The 16,803-nt window shown below is 58.8% G+C and overlaps 1 protein-coding gene across 2 annotated transcripts in view; it reads left to right on the top strand.

Moving 5' to 3' along the window:
• PDE10A (phosphodiesterase 10A) overlaps positions 1-16,803 on the top strand; it is a 370,412-nt gene that overhangs the window by 104,242 nt on the left and 249,367 nt on the right. For both annotated transcript variants that reach the window (XM_055137220.1, XM_055137218.1), the window contains exon 2: positions 4,708-4,842. In XM_055137220.1, the coding sequence (XP_054993195.1) occupies positions 4,794-4,842 (49 nt within the window). In that variant the 5' untranslated portion in view covers positions 4,708-4,793. The remainder of the gene's footprint in view (positions 1-4,707; positions 4,843-16,803) is intronic.

The raw sequence follows: 16,803 nt of genomic DNA, 5'->3' as shown, positions 1-16,803 counted from the left end.
CCACCTCTCAGGAACATGCACAGTGCTCCCACCCCTGTCTCAGGAACACACGCAGTGCTCCCACTCCTGTCTCAGGACACGCACAGTGCTCCCGTCCCTGTCTCAGGACACGCACAGTGCTCCCGCCCCTGTCTCAGGACAGGCACAGTGCTCCCGCCTCGGGCCCTGGCCTGGGCCGGGTGGGTTTCTCTGGGCGGCCCAAGCTGGCTTTTGTGATCCATTACCGTCCCCGCGGGTCAGTGGTGGGAAAGCGCCAGCTGCCCAGTCCTGCCCGAGCCCCTCGCCGCGGGGACCTGCAGCCGCCCTGCTTCAGCCCCGCGTGCCCTCGCCCGGCCTGCGTCCCCTGAGTTGAGCTCCCCCCGCTACTCAGCACCCCCGGGGGTCCTGCAGGGGAGTGGAGGCACGATGTGGCATCCAGGACGGGTGGGTCAGTGGGTCCTTGTGGCACCTCGCTGGCAGCCAGGGCTGACCCAGCACCCGCAGACCCCAGCGTTGAGGGGCACCGTGGCACAGCACAGAGGTCCCCAGGCCCCTCTGCTTCTGGCTTTGCCGTGCAGTGTGTGGAGCTGGCATGGACGCCCAGGCCTGGCATGGAGCCAAAGCCACGACGGCACCCACGGGTCAGCCCCCAGGTGCCGCGGACGCGCCACAGTGCACCTGCCAGGGCTCAGCTGTTCCTGGGCCCAGAGCTTGGCGGGGCAGTGGGGCAGCGGGACGGTGACTCCGTCTGGGTCTGAGCGTGGGGGTGCCGGCCCGGGGCGGCTCCAGGCTCTGGCCCGTCCTGCGTCCCAAGCCGCTGACGGCCAAGCGCTGTCAGGACTTGCTGTGTGCCATTTGCGCCTTGGTTCTGGTTTTGGCTCTTGGTCCCGGGGCCGAGCCCAGCGGCACTCGAGGTCGCTGCTGGCAGTGCTCGGCGGCCCCTGCGCTGTCTCAGGTCACTCCCCCCTCCTGAAGTGACTCTCGGTAGGCTGGAATGGCCCGGGGCATTCTTAACCCCAGATGTTTTCTCCCTTTCTTTGTCTCTTCTCCTCATTTGGATTTTGGCTACCCCTGAGATAAGTGTCGCTTACTCACGGCTCACTCCTGGCTGTGCCGGCGGCTTGGGGGCCCGGGGGTGCCGGGATCAAGCCCAGAGTGGCTGTGTGCCCGGCAAGTGTCCACTCTGCTGGAGCAAGCCCCAGGCTGGCTCCCGTGTGTCTCGGGATCAGGAACCTCGCACCACAGGGCGAGCCTCCCCGCCTCAGCCGGGATGGCCGGGACTGCTGCCCGGTCATGGGCTCGGGCTCCGTGTCGGCTGCTTGCACCCAGCGTGCCGCTGTTGCTGCTGGCGTCAGCGTGCCCCCCGGTGGTCTGTCGCTCTCTCGGCCCCGCCGCCAGCCCTGGGAGCACAGGCGTCATGTCACCCGCTGGGAGGTTGAGGCGCAGTGGCGGAGGCCGAGGGCCTCCCAGGACCCCCCTCCCTGTGACCGTGGGCTCCGGGGCAGAGCTAGACGCAGGGGCTGGTGCAGGGGCTGGTCCGGTGGCCGCCGAGACTTGATGCAACAAGTTGTGCAAACGGGTGTTGGGTGGGCAGCGGGGCTGGGGCGGCTAGCATGGCCACAGAGGCCAATTCCAGGCCGCTCTGGGGACGGCCACAGCCCACGGCACGGCCCAGAACCCGGGGCTGCGCCCGCATCCGGGGAGACGTGGAAGGATGGGGCTCGTGTAGAGCCGGGCACACACGGCACGGCTAAACACACACACACACACACACACACACACACATGCTCACACACACGGGCACGTGCTCCTAAGCACAGACCTGCATGCATACACACATGCACACACACGCACAGACACAGACACACACACACACACACACACACACATGCACGCACACACAGCCAGGCCAGCTCCTCCCATGCCCAGGACAGGGCCGGGGGAGGCAGAGCTGACGAGCTGCTGCAGGCACAGCCCTGGCCACCTGCTCCGGGGCCTGAGTCTTGCCAGTGCGTGTGATGTGTGTGTGGTTCAGGCGGTGCGTGAGAATGTGTGAGTGTGTGTGGAGTGTCAGTGTGTGAGTGTAAGTGTGTCAGTGTGTCAGCGTATGTGTGTGTGCTTGTACTGTGTGCGTGTGGTGTGATGTGCACATGCAATGTGTGTGGTGTGTGTGAGTGTGTGTGTGGTATGATATGCATGTGTGTGATGTGTGTGTTGTACTCTGTGTGTGATGTGTGTGCTGTGAGTGTGTGGTATGATATGTGTGGTGCATATGTGTTGTGTGATTGCAGTGAGTGTGTTGTGTTATGCGTATGGTGTGAGTGTGTGGTATGATTAAGCGTGTGTAGTGGAATTGTGGTGCGAGTGTGTGTGAGTGTGTAGTGTGATTGCGGTGTGTGTGAGAGTGTGAGTGTGTGAGTGTGTGATTGTGTGTAGTGTGATTGTGGTGTGAGTGTGAGTGTGTGTAGTGTGATTGCAGTGTGTTTGAGTGTGAGTGTGTGTGAGTATGTAGTTGTGTGTAGTTTGACTGGTGTGAGTGTGTGTGTGTGTGAGTGAGTGTGTGATTGTGGTGTGAGTGTATGTGAGGGTGTGATTGTGTGTAGTCTGACTGTGGTGTGAGTGTGAGTGTGTGTGAGTGTGATCTGCGTGTGTGTGGTGCTGGGAGGTGCCCAGGTCCCAGCGTGCAGGCCCTTCACTGCAGCGGGTCCGTCCCACCCTGCCCTGTGCCCAGCCTTGGGTGTGACCTGCCCCTCTCCTGGTGCCGCCTGTGTCCGTGTGCCCGCCCGGGCCCTATTACAGTCCTCCCGAGCGTGGACTCTGGCCGTGTCTGTCAGACCCCGTGCCCCCGCCTTCACCCCCTCGGGCACCACCGTGGCCGGCTGGCTGGTTTGCAGGGCCTGGCCCCGAGCTGTGGCCCCCGCGCCCGATTTCCAGCCTGTCCACGGTGCCAGCACTCGCTCAAACGCGGCCACCTGGGGGCCCCTCGGGCTCCCCCCCCCCGACTCCTCAGTGCCCGGCGGGGCTCTGGGTGCGGATCCGCTCTAAGAGCGGGCGGCCGCCTGTGCTCCAGTGCTCGTTACCGGAGCTGCGCTGTGGTGGAGGGCGGCGGTCGCTGAGTGGGGGCCGCTGTGGCCTTCCCAGCCCCCAGGCCCCCGAGGATGCTGCCCAGGCAGGGGAGAGGCGGGCTGAGCCACCCCTTGCCTCTCCCTGCTCCTCTCTGGGGAGCCGGGACGGGGCGCCCGGGCCTGTGTCCTGCTCTGCACTGCGCGGAGCGTCCGCCGCGTCCTTCCCGCCGCCCCGCCCAGCCGCAGGCTGTGCTCACGGCTGTTGGTTGGTCTGGGCCTCACCCAGCGGTGCTCGGGCTGCCTCCTGCTCTGTGCTCAGGGGCCCTCCTGGCGGCTCGGAGGACCGTAGGGGGTGCTGGGGACGGAACCCGGATCAGCTGTGTGCTGAGCGAGCTCGCTGCTTGCCGTGCCGTCACCTCAGCACCAAGGCCACCGCCCTCGGGCCCCGCCAGCTGGTCACTTCCCAGACGGAAAGGCTGACGGGGTGTTGGCCGTGCCCAGCCCCGGGAGCCGCATGCCCCACCCCCCCGCCCCACCCCCTGTGGCCGGCACCCCCCAGCGGGGGCAGCCCTAAGGACGGGTCCCGCACAGCGAGAGGCCGGAGTCTCCTCAGAGGGGCACGGGGTCACTCCTGGTGATGTCAGGCAGCGGAAGGACAGTCCAGGCCACCGGTGACCCTGAGCAATGCTGGGGGCACGGGGGCACTGAGTGCAGACCACTGGCAAGAATGAGGTGCTGCACCTGTGGGCGGCGCCCTCCTTATGCACCTGTGGGCGACGCCCCTCCCCGTGCACCTGTGGGTGACTCCCTCCCCGTGCACCTGTGGGTGACGCCTTCCCCGTGCACCTGTGGGTGACTCCCCCCCCATGCACCTGTGGGCGGAGCCCTCCCCGTGCACCTGTGGGTGACACCCCTCCCCATGCACCTGTGGGTGACGCCCTTTCCTGTGCACCTGTGGGTGACACCCTCCCCGTGCACCTGTGGGCAATGCCCTTCCCTGTGCACCTGTGGGCAGAGCCCTCCCTGTGCACCTGTGGGTGACTCCCCTCCCTGTGCACCTGTGGGCGGTGCCCTCCCCATGCACCTGTGGGTGATGCCCCTCCCCATGCACCTGTGGGTGACACCCCTCCCCATGCACCTGTGGGTGACGCCCTCCCCGTGCACCCATGGGTGACACCCTCCTCATGCACCTGTGGGTGACGCCCCTTCCTGTGCACCTGTGGGTGACACCCTCCCCGTGCACCTGTGGGCAATGCCCTTCCCTGTGTACCTGTGGGCGGTGCCCTCCCTGTGCACCTGTGGGTGGTGCCCTCCCTGTGCACCTGTGGGTGGCGCCCTCCCCGTGCACCTGTGAGTGACTTCCTCCCCGTGCACCTGTGGGTGACTCCCTCCCCATGCACCTGTGGGTGGCGCCCCTCCCCATGCACCTGTGGGTGACGCCCCTCTCCCCGTGCCCCTGTGGGTGGGGCCCTCCCCGTGGAGTGTGCCCCAGCCCCAGAGGCGCTGTGGATGAGGCTGCCCAGAGCGACCCCGCCCCCCTAAGCTGCTCGTGAAAAGCATCCCTGCCCCGTCTCACGGTCGAGCTAGGGGTCGGGAACGCGGGCAGCAGACAGTGGCCGCTCCACTTTGGCCGCTAACGGGCCTCCTTCTCCTGTCCCTGCAGCCGGCTGCCTGCCCTTCACGCTGAAAGGAGGGAGCCGGGGAGCCGCCCTGCTGGCCCTGAGGAGCGGGACCCACGGCCGGGAGCAGATGAGCTATGGCTCCGAGGAAGGCAGCCCGGGCGCCTGCAACGCCACAGGTAGGGCCGGGCGGGGCGCGGGGGCTGCTGGTGCTGGGAGGGCCCCGGGCAGCCGGGCGATCGCTGTGCCCGGGTGGGCTTGGTCTCCTGCTTGATGGACAGTGGGCCCGGGTCGCGGGCCTGATGTTTCTCTGAGGATGAGCCCAGCTGCTCTCTGCATGGTGCTCCCTGGGCAGGAGCTGTCGTGCATTTCAGTCCGCTGGTTTCACAACTCAGTGGGGGCGGGGGAGCAGTCCTGGGTGTGCCCCTCACTCGAAACTGGTCTGACCTGAGAGCCTCAGTTTCTGAAGTATGAGAGACAGCGTCCCACTGCCCCCGAGAGCTCATCCCGCCCGGCCGGCGTCTCTGGGCAAGGGTTCCCAGGAAGGAATGTGACTTTCCTGTCTCTGCACACTCACGAGCACCAAGACTTCCTCAACGGGGAGGCGTCACTCAGCTAAGGCCGCTACGCAGGGTCGACGCGCTGTTCTATGAATGTTGCTCCAGTGGAACCAAGGTTTGGAGAGAAGCAAGTCGGGCTGGGTGCAGGGTGATCACTGCCTGGGCTGCAGCGTGGCCCGGCCCTGCTGACCATTGTGTGGCCGTGCCGGGCTCCGCTGCTCCCTGACCGTCGTGTGGCCGTGCCAGGCTCCGTTGCTCCCTGACCATCGTGTGGCCGTGCCGGGCTCCGAGAGGGGCAGTGGGTCTGCCATGGTGTTTTCCAAGCGAGGGTCTAGGCACACTGACCAGGTGAGCCGGGAGCGAGGCCAGGCAGGCCCGGGGCCTGGTGGGCAGCTCAGAGGCGCAGGAGGGAGGTGAGAGGAGCCTCGTGGAAGCTCCGGGCAGCAGGAGGCATAACAGAGGTGCCATCCAGGTGGGAGGGGAGTAGGGGGCCCGCGGGAGGCTCTCGGGGGCCTAGAGAGTCCTGGCCGACAGAGGGCCAGTCCGTGCGGGGGCAGCAGGTGGGTGCTGCTCAGCCCCTGTGATGCCAAGACCTCCTAGTTCTCCAGAGCTGTACCTGGCAGTGCTCCAGCACCCCTGGGCCACACCCCATGGTGCTCAGGGACCACTGAGTCATACCTGGCCGTGCTCAGGGGACCATGTGGTGCCTCGGATTAGATTAGAGTCAACCATAAAGGCAGTGCCTTAGCCCCTGGCTATCTCTCCAGCCCCTGGTCTGTGGCTTTAAAGTGCCGTCTATTCTTGTTGAACTAGACAACAGAGGAGCAATAAGGGAAGAAGAGGTTCCTTGAGGAAAGAGAAAGGCTGGGGCCTGGGGGAGGTGGGCGTGGGGTGGCGGGCGTCTGCCCTAGAGCCACTGTCTGTGGGTGTGACGATAGGTTTGGGTTGTGCGTCTGCCCTAGAGCCACTGTCTGTGGGTGTGACGATAGGTTTGGGTTGTTTGGGGCCGGGTCGGGTGGGTTTCCTGGCCTGTTTGTTATGCGGGAAGGTGTGGCCTAGGGGAGGGGCACTGAGGGCTGTGCTGGCACACGGGAGGAAGGCGTTTCTCAGACGTCCAGAGACGGGGAGTTGGTGCCACTCTCCGTGGCTGTGGGGACACACATCTGGGTGTTGGGGATCTCCACAACTGGACACCAGTGGGCACTGACCACTGGGCTCTGCCCTGCCTTTGGGACTCACACGTGGGGAGATGGTGCATCCCGGCAGGCTGGGGCGGAAGGCGGCCGGGAGGGAGGGGGCTGGGGCCCTCCAGGAGGAGATGGGCTGCTCGAGGCTGGCAGGGCGGCGAGGGGCCCCGGAGTGTGGCTGCTGGCTGACCCAGGGACGGGCCGGAGGGGTGATCCCGCGGGGACACGGGGCGCTCAGAGGCCGCGGGCAGACAGACTCCTCTGAGTCTTGTTTGGAGAACAGGGCGGTGGGGAGGCAGGGCGGGGGTCAGAGGCTGCCGTCGTCGTCGTGGGCGTGTGGGGCACTGGCCAGTGGCGGGTGGGACTTGCTGTATCTTTCAAAGAGCCTAAAGCAAAACCTGCCCCCTCCATTCCGCTTGGAGCCAGGAAACGCTACTCATGCACTCACAGATACTCAGGGACAGTGATGCCAGGAGCTGCACACGTGAACTCATACATGCACACAGACCCACGTGTGCACACACACATGGACACACGAGCGCGCCCCTGCACATATGCCCACACAGACACACATGTGCCTGCATGCAAATTCAGCCAAATGCTAAGCTCAGGTTCATGGCAGACCACAGAGCGTTCCCCGACTGGCGACTTCCCCCCCCGGGTGGTTGGCGACTGTTGCCGGTCACTCCCACTCTCCGAGTGTAGGCTCAGTTGGCCTCACCCCACGGCCCAGAGTTCACTGGCCATGGCGGGAGGCCAGAGCCAGCTGCTCGGACATGACATCAGGCGCTCCCGGCGGACGCTGCCCACAGCCCGGGGCGCGCTGCCTGCCTGAGGTCAGCCTGGACACGGGGCCTGTGGGAACTCGAGCTGAGAAAACAGGCGGCTTCAGTCCCTGCCACCACACCTGCTCCCCGAGCTCTGTGGGGCGCGGTCCCTGAACGTGGCCAGGAGTAGACCCTGAGTGCCCCCAGCTGGTGTGGACCCCAGACAAACACACACAAAACATTAAACCACAGACATTTAAAAAATTCAGAATTATCTCAATCACAACAGTCGTCAACACAGTTACAGACACAACCTGCACAAGAGTGAAGTTCTGCCTAAAGGTTGATTTAAGTTGGCCAACGATACAGCACGGAGCAAGGGCGAGGAGGACTACCACGCGGCCGAGGATGAGGGGACTGTGATGACCGGGACCGCCAGAACTACGACTACAACTGTAAAGGGAGAGGCAGGACTAGGCTGGGGAGGAGAGGGAAATAAACTGACTACCAATGAGCCTGCAGCTGGAGCCATAGCACAGCGGGTAGGGCGTTTGCCTTGCACGCGGCCAACCCGGGTTTGATTCCTCCATCCCTCTCGGAGAGCCCGGCAAGCTACCGAGAGTATTCAGTCTCCGTGGCAGAGCCTGGCAAGCTCCCCATGGCATATTCGCTATGCCAAAACCAGTAACAACACGTCTCACAATGGAGACGTGACTGATGCCCGCTCGAGCAAATCGATGAACAACGGGACGACAGTACGATAGTGCGACGATACAGCACAATTGTGCTTTGAGTGGTCCCCGGGCAAACGGTGTCTGCCTCTCAGCCCCGCGAAGTATCCTGGAGAGCTCGCTGCGCTCTCGGTGCTGTGCGGGCAGGCTGGGATCTGACACTCCACTGGAGCCTTCCCGCCCTCCCCCACGTTTCCTGGCGCTGCCTGGAGTTGGCGTGGACCCCGAGCGAGAGCCCACCGTGGAGGCAGCCCTGGGCCGCCTGCTGTGGCGTTTGCTCCGGGGTCCCTGAAGCAGAGTCTCCTGCACAGGCTGGCGTGTGGGGGAGACGGCTCGTGCAGGGCAACCCCGATGAGGAGGGGTGGAGAATCCGTACCGGCCCCTGCAGGGCGGCAGGGTGGGCTCTGAGAGCCCCCTGGGCCCGCCATTTCGGCCCGCGGGGAGAGCCCTGCGCAGCAGCTGTCTGTCGGTCTGTCTCCGCGTCTCCTGGTGTGCATTTCTCTTTATCGCCCTTCTCGTGTGGACCAGCACAGGGGAGGGTTTCCTGCCCAGGGACCCCCGCCCACGAGCCCCCACCTGTGGGCTGCAGGGCTGCTGGGCACCCGCTGGGCCCCTCTGAGTGGCCAACACTCAGGCGAGGGCGGAAATGCCGCCAAGGGCTTTCCCCGGTGACGGGTCGGACTCTGTGGCGCCCTCCGGGGGTGCTTGCTGGGAAGAGCCCTGGCCTGGGGGAGCGGGCTGCAGCGTCTCCCCGCCCTGCCCGAGGCCACTGCCCTGCCCGCCCGTGGGCACCCGGCCTGGCGGGTCAGTGGGAGGCTCGGGAGCTGCTCTGTGTGTCTGTTCGTCTGGCGGCGGGCGCTGTCCCGGGCGGCTGGGCACAGCAGGCCGTGGGGGTGACACTCGCGTGAACCCAGCTGCGAGTGTCTGTGGGTCTGTGCGTGCTCACGAGGCCTCTGGAGTCAGGAGAAACGGCCCTTCCCCAGTGCCCCTCGGGGGGCACACAGCCGTCTCCTGCCGCCCCTGCGGGCGTCCCAGAGAGGCCCGGTGCCAGCCTGCAAGAGCCCAGTGGGGTGGGTGCGGGGCTGCTCAGCCAGCTGAGAAATGCCCGCGAGTTGGCACTCGCTCAGGCACCGCAGGCCCAGTTCAGGCTGGGCGGGGCGTGGACGCCGGGCCGCCCTGGCTCCGTGCTGGCCGCTGGCCGCTGCCTTGGGCCCGGAGCCCCCGCCCCCGGCTCCAGCAGATTAGATAACGAGAGGGCATTACTGTAACAAGCGGCTGCTCTCTGCAGGCCCGGCCGGCTGCCAGCGTGGGCCCCGGGGCCCGTCCTCCCCGGCACAGTCCTCCGCGTGCCCCCCTTCCTGGCGGGGTCAGCCCGGCCCCGGGAAGCTCCTGCCAGGCCGGGGCAGGTGGCGCGGGGACGGGCGCCCACGTGCCAGAGATTAGGATCAGCCGCGGGGCGGCCCTGAGGTCCGTCCCGGGCACGGAGCCCATTGACGTCAGCGCCCAGCACAGCCCGGCTTCCCCGGGAGTTCAAAGTGTCACTGCGGGGGGAGCACCTGCGGGGGAGAGGCCCACGGGGGGGGGGGCCGGAGCTGCTCCCCGGCATTCTGCCTCATCTGCGCCCCCACCCGCCGCCTCTCTCCCGCCCCTCCCGCACCCTTGGCCGGGCCCCTCCAGAGGCACCCGGGGACGTTCCTCTAGATGCATCTCGGACCAAGTCCTTCCTGCCCCTGGGGCAAACCCAGGGCCAGGCGCACACAGGTGTGCTCACGTGCACGCCAGAGTCCCGCACGGACACACACAGGTGTGGGTGCACACCCAGAGGCGTACACACAAGCCCACAGACACCTCTCCCCAGTGTGTGCAAACACACACGGAAGGGCGGGCTCGCTACGGCACACACGCAGGCGTCCTTGCAGTCCACAGTACGGCTAGTGAGGGCCGAGTGTGTCACCCCCCCGCCCCGCCCCGCCCCGCCCCTGCCCTCCACGGCCCCGCAGGCTCCTCATGCCTGCCCGCCGCCCCGAACACTTGGTTCTGTGGGCCCGCCTCGGTTCCGGGCCTGCGGTCATCACAGCCTCCTTCCTGTGCATCTCACAGGAGAGATGTTCTGTGTCGCCTCCCGACTGGCCTCACCCGGCACGATGCCCGCTCGCTCCTCCTGTCACGTGGCGCGAGTGGTCTCTGGTCCAGCTGCACGGAGCCCCGTCAGCACGTGGACACACTTTCCTGGCCTGTCCGTTCGTCCCTGGGCACAGGGTTGTTTGTCTTGGCTCCTAGGTGTGTATGAATGGACTCAGGCGTGTGTGTCTCCTCCCAAGGTGGCGGGTTCGTGTTTGGGGCCTGGATTCCAGGACGGCATCACGGGGTTCCTTGGGCCCTTTCGTCCCTGCGTACGGGGAGCCACCCTGCTGCTCCCCCAGATGCTGGGCCAGACACGCGCAGCAGCGGCGGGCGAGGGTCCCCGTCTCACCACAACCTGCCCACGCTGCTGTTTTCAACACTTCATGGCATGTGCCATTGTCCTGGGGTGAGATGCCACCTCCGCTGTCTCGGCTGGCATCTCCCTGATCGTGGGTGATGGTGAGCACTGCTTCCCGTGCCTGCTGATCTCCGGGGAGTCGTCTGGTCAGGGTGGTTGGGCTTTTGATCGCTGAGCTCTGTGAGTGCTCCATAGCGCCAGTTGTCCTAGTTCCACGTTGCTCAGTTTCCTGCAGCCACTGCCGTCTCTCTCCTCCCCAGACCTTCTCATATTTTCTTGGTGGCAGAAGACCTCTCACTTTCTAAGTCCCAGATCTCCAATACCCGGCACCAGAAGGGAACAGAAATGGTGCAGAACCATTTCTGTGGAATCATGGAGGTGTGGTCTGTGCTGACCTTGGGTGGAATTGCAGAATCGCTGCAGTCACAGCACCCCGGCAGAACCGGCACCGCCCAGCCCAGACCCGCTGCCTTGGTGGGTTCTGCACCCATCGGGGGGTACAGGGAACTGACCCGGCCTCTGAGGGGCTGGATGGGTGGTCTCTGCACGCTCTTCCTCCCAAACTCCTCGGGCCGGGGCCTATCACTGTTCGGGCAAGAGGACAGCCATGTCTGTCAGTAGGCCAGTGCGCCGGCTCATACGTGATCTGTTTCTTTCATACATGCGGGACGCTGAGTTACGTGGCCCTGCCGAGTGCCAAAGGGTCTGGTAGGAGTTGGCTGGTGCGGCGCTGTCCCGTGCCTGTCCCAGCTGTAACTCTGACCTAGGCAGTGCTGGGTATAACACACTGAATACGCTGTGCGTCCCTGCCTCGGGCTGCCGCCAGCCTCCCCGTCGCCTTTCTCGTCCTCTGCACCTGGAGGACGCGCCCCCGTCCAAGAGACGGCACACGTGCACCGACAAAGCCCTGGCTTATTCCTGAGGTCCTCTGGGGCCTCGAGGGACCCAGTAAGTTACCTAGTGTCAACGTTACCACGAGACCAAACAGTGGGGGGAAGGAAGATAAAGTCGGGGGTGTAGGTGCACATGCCAGGAGGCGCTAAAGAATGATTTTCAAAGCACGTCACGGCTGAGACCAAGTCCCTGTCTGAAGCACGGAGTCCCATGGGATTTCAGCCTGGTCCTGTTTCTGTGCCGCCGGCCCTCGCCAGCTCTCTCCACCACAGCTGGCTTGCGTCCCCGTCTCCCAGCCGCTCGTCCAGGCAGGCTCATCGACGGCCTCTTGCTCCCCTACGGCGGCTCGCCTGTCTTCTTCCCACGCATCGTGGGTCTGTGTTTGTCCATAGTGTGTCATGCCTGGGTACTTTGTTCTGTTTCGGTACCAAAAATGTTTAAATGTAGGCATGGTGATTCACATAATAACTTACAGAGGGCTTCGGGCTCAGTGTCCCCCTCCAGTGTCCCCAGCCTGTCACTGAGCCCTGGATGCCTCAGCCCCCACCCCACCCCGGCCTGAGCCCTCGACAAACACATTTTTAAGTTTTACAGGAGTGCTGGTTGTATGGCTTTGGGAGACTCGTGGAAGGGCCACGCCCCCCGGGCCTGGCCCCTGTGTTAGTTCTGGGTCTCCTCGTCTTGCTGCCCGTCGAATCTCTCCCTCTCGAGAGAGCACTCTACTGTGGGATAAGCCACAGGTTACCGCCTGCTAGCGGGGGAGGGGTGCCTGGGCCACTTCCTCCTCGTGACTATTGTAAATAATGCTACTGAGATATCAGTGAGCACACTTTCGTGTGATTGATTTTTATATTGTTTTTACATTTTGTTTGGTTCACTTCCACTTTTTGATTTCAGTAAAGTCCTTCTTTCTGATTTATGCATTGCTGTTCCTTTACTGGTGTTGCAGGGGTGGAAGTTTTGGTAATTGGTTTGATGTCTTCCTGTTTGATATAGTTTTAAAATTTTCCCGTAATACTGTTTTAACTGTATCAAATATGTTTTGGTATGTAATGTCTTTATTTTCACTTATCTCTTAAATATTTTTACTTGCTTTTCATTTTTTGCTTCTGTTTTCTTTACCAGTGACGCTAAGTCATTAAAAAACCCTTTGAGATCATTACTACGGGGGAATTCTGGCAATGTTGTCCTTGATGTAGTGTATAGATTTGTTCTAATACCAAGGTCTTTGATCTTTTGGGGGCTAGTTTTTGTGTGTTGTATGAGATAGGGTCCAGTTACATTTTTCACTTGTGGCTAACCAGTTTTCCCTATACTGCTGAAAGGAATTTCCTTCTTCTACATGATACCCAGGTTTCTTTGTCACAGGAAAACAATTCATGTAGCTGAGGGATTACTTCTGGACCCTCGGTTCTCTTCAGTTGGTGTGACTTTATTCCTGTACCGTACCATTTTGATTATTATAGGTCTATAGAATTGAGTTCAGGAATGCAATGCCTCCATGTTTTCTTTGCTAATAATTTCTTAGACTTGTTGATGTGTTTGATATGGTTCCATATAGATCTTAGTGATATTTGTTCTATAGTCTTGAAGAATCCTATTGGAATATTTATAGAAATTAAAACTGTATAATGCTTTGAGTAGAATTATCATTTTAACAATGTTAATTATTCCAGTCCATGGGCTGGAGTGATAACACAGTGGGTAGGGCATTTGCCTTGCACGTGGCCGACCCGGGTTCGATTCCTCCGCCCCTCTCAGAGAGCCTGGCAAGCTACCAAGAGTTTCTCGCCCACATGGCAGAGCCTGGCAAGCTCCCCGTGGCATATTCGATATGCCAAAAACAGTAACAACAAGTCTCACAGTGGAGATGTTACTGGTGCCCGCTTGAGCAAATCGATGAGCAATGGGATGACAGTGACAGTGAATTATTCCAGTCCATACGATGTGCTGGACTAGAATAATTGCAAAGTGCAATGTTACTCCACTTTCTTGTGTCTTCTGTTTTTCTTAATAGTTACTCTGGTCTTCAACACATATGTACTTCACCTTCATTATTATACACCCTCCTACATACTCGATAATTTTTTACATCATGTAAATGGATTTAAAAAAACTTTCTCCTCTAGCTATTTGTTTCTATATAGAAATGCAACAGATTTTTGTGTGTTGATTTTACAACTTTCTGCTTATTGAAGCCAAAAGATTTTTGTGAACTCTCTAGGGTTGTCATCTGCAAAATACGATTTATTTTCCAGATTGAATCCCTTTCTCTTTCTTCCCTAATTGCATTGAATAGAAAGTCAGTACTACATTAAACAAGAGAGGTGAGAGTGGACATCCTTGCCTTGTGCCTTCTCTTAGGGAAAAGGCTTTCAGTGACTCATTGAAGATGATGTTGTCTGTAGATTCATCCTTTATTCCCTTGAGCGTATTGAGGTGTGTTCCTTCTATTCCTGTTTCGTTGAGGATGTTTTACCCCATTGTGAATGGGTGCTGAATTTTGTCAAAAGTTTTTAGCTTTTCTGCATCTATTGATGGGATCACATAATATTTGTCATTCCTTTCATTTATGTACTGTGTCACATGAATGGCTTTGCATGTGTTGAACTGACCTTGGAATGAGTACCACTTGATAATTCTGTATGATCTTTCTGATTTTTTTTTACTTCAGTTTTGTTGAGGATATCTTCTGTGTTCGTAAGGTATACTGGTCTGTCACTTTCTTCTGTAATAATGCCTCTGTGTATCAAGGTGGCGTTGGTCTTATAAAAACTCTCAGAAAAAGATCTCATTTCTTCAGTTTTTTATTTGCTTTGTTTTGAGGCCACAGTTGGTGATGCTCAGGGCTGACTCCTGGCTCTGTGCTCAGGGATCACTCCTGGTAGGCTTAGGGGACAATATGGGACTCTGGGGGCTGAACCCAGGCCCGCCATCCACAAGGCAAGCATCCTACGTGCTGTACTGCCACACCAGGCCCATGTTTCTTCCTTTAATGGGAGAGTTTATGAGGAAAGGTAATAAGTTTGGCTTGAAGGTGTGACAAACTTACTAGTATCCTTTCTGGACCAGGGTTTTGTTTAGGGGCAGATTTTATTGCTGTTCCAGTTTCCTTAATTGATAATATGTATGTTCATGTATTCTATTTGCTCCTGATTCAGTCTTAGGAGGTTGTATGACCCTGAAGATCTATCCACTTCCCTTCGATTCTCCAGGGTAGTAGCCTACCTTGGTTCATGTAATTTCTTATGATCCTTTGTATTTTTTTCCTTTTTTTAAAATTTTTGGGTCACATCCAGTGTTGCACAGGGGTTACTCCTGGCGCATGCACTCAGGAATTATTCCTGGCGGTGCTCAGGGGACTCTATGCAATGCTGGGAATCGAACCCTGGTCGCACGTGTGCAAGGCAAGTGCCCTACCCGCTGTGCTATGGCTCCAGCCCCAGATCCTTCGTATTTCTGTGGTATGTATTGTTTCTTCTCTCCTTTGGATTCTAGTCCAGATTCACTAGAGTTTTCTCTTTTCTCTGAGTCTGGATAAGGGGTTTCATTCTTGATTATTCTTTTGGAAAACCAGGTCTTGATTTCATTGCCCTTTTAAAAAAATTGTTTTATACTATATTCTCTTTTGTCATAGTTTTTACTTAGCTCTGGAGGCCTAGGGGCCACTCCCTGTGATGCTGGGCTGGCCAGACTTCAGTGCTGGAGCATATCTGTGTGGGGATTCCTCAGGCCTGGTGGTGCTGGGACACACCAGGGGTGCCTTGGGGATGCTCCGGTGCTCTCAGAGCCCACCGAGCACTTCTTGAGAGCCAAGAGGGCTGCACACATTGCATACAGTGCAGAGGACTAAAGTCGGACCCTTGCACCTGCAGGAGATGCCCCTGACCCCAGAGCCACCTCCTCAGCCCCCTGGCCCACAACTTCCCCCACAATTCAGTTTAATAATTCAACCCCCTTACTTTCACTGGATATGCTTTACATAGTTTCTTAAATGTGTTATCATTTGTTTACAACTTAAAAAAATTTGCTTCCTGGGGCTGGAGAGATATAGCACAGCGGGTAGGGCGTTTGCCTTGCACTCGGGGCCGACCCGGGTTCGAATCCCAGCATCCCATATGGTCCCCTGAGCACGGCCAGAGGTAATTCCTGAGTGCAGAGCCAGGAGTTACCCCTGTGCATCGCCAGGTGTGACCCAAAAAGCAAAAAAAAAAAATTTGCTTCCTGATGTAAGTCTGTTCTATTAGGAACTTTCTGCTTCCTGCTGCTTTTGCGGTGGCCCGTGTCTTGTGATAGTTTGTGTTCATTCTCACTCAGTTCCAGGAGTTGTTTTATTTCTCCTTGGATCCACTGGTGTTATGTGTTCTGTTATCTGGTGTTGAATGGTGTGGTTTTCCCTGGGTTTCTTTTCATGGTTGATTTCTGCCTTTGTATCATGGTGTCCTTCTTCTGTGTTGTATGGAACGAGTTCTGTGTCCCGGCATGAGGGCAGTTCTGGGGAGTGTCCCACTGGAGAAGGTTTCCCTACTTCTGAGGAATGAAGGGCTCTCTCCGTGTTCCTCACTTAGTTCCACTGTTTCCTTACTGATTTTCTGTCTGGTTGATCTTTGCAATATCAAGAGTAGGTGTTAAAATCTACTACTACTATGTTGCTCTCCTCGGGTCTATTAGCCGTTGCTTTAAGAACTTTGCTGCTCTTTATTTGGTGCATATAAATTGATGAATTAAGTCCTCTTACTGAGTTTATATATAATTCACATATTGTATATTATAATATTTATAGCGATAGCACAGCAGGTAGGGTGTTTGCCCTGCATGCGGCTGGCTGACCCAGGTTTGATTCCTCTGTCCCTCTCAGACAGACTGGCAAGCTACTGAGAGCATCTTGCCTGCACAGCAGAGCCTGGCAAGCTACCCATGGCATATTCGATATGCCAAAAACAATAACAAGAAGTCTCATAATGGAGACGTTACTGATGCCCGCTCGAGCAAATCGATGAGCAATGGGATGACAGTGATACAGTGATATTTATATTACATACATTTACATATTTATACCTTCCTCATATTACTGCCTTCTTTAGTTTTCCAACTTGTTTGCCTTGTGTAAGTATGCTTACCCGTGGTTATTTGAGGCTATCTCTTTGTTTATAGATTTTTGTTTGTTTTGTTTTTGGGGGCACAGCTGGTGGTGCTCAGGGCTGACCCCTGGTTCTGCACTTAGGAATCATGCCTGGCGGGACTCACGGAGCCATATGGGGGCTGGGGGTAGAACCCGGGTGAGATACGTGCAAGGCCAGCACCCGCCTGCTGGAACTGTCAGTCTGGTCCCTTTCTGTCCCTTCCTGTGTTCATGACAGGAGCCAAGGAGTATGTCTGTAGGCAGAGGGGAGCACGTTGTCACCTGATCCACCCCGTCTCTCTGTTCTGGGTGACTGGGGTTCAACCCACTGAGCCTTAATGATTGACATAAAGGGATCATTGACGTTTTCCCATAAGGATCGGGGAGGTTTTCCTCA

Source organism: Sorex araneus, chromosome 4 (assembly GCF_027595985.1).
Source record: "Sorex araneus isolate mSorAra2 chromosome 4, mSorAra2.pri, whole genome shotgun sequence".
In the NCBI taxonomy this organism is placed as follows: domain Eukaryota; kingdom Metazoa; phylum Chordata; class Mammalia; order Eulipotyphla; family Soricidae; genus Sorex; species Sorex araneus.
Note: the sequence above shows the minus strand (reverse complement) of the source record. Positions and strands in the feature narration are given on the sequence as shown.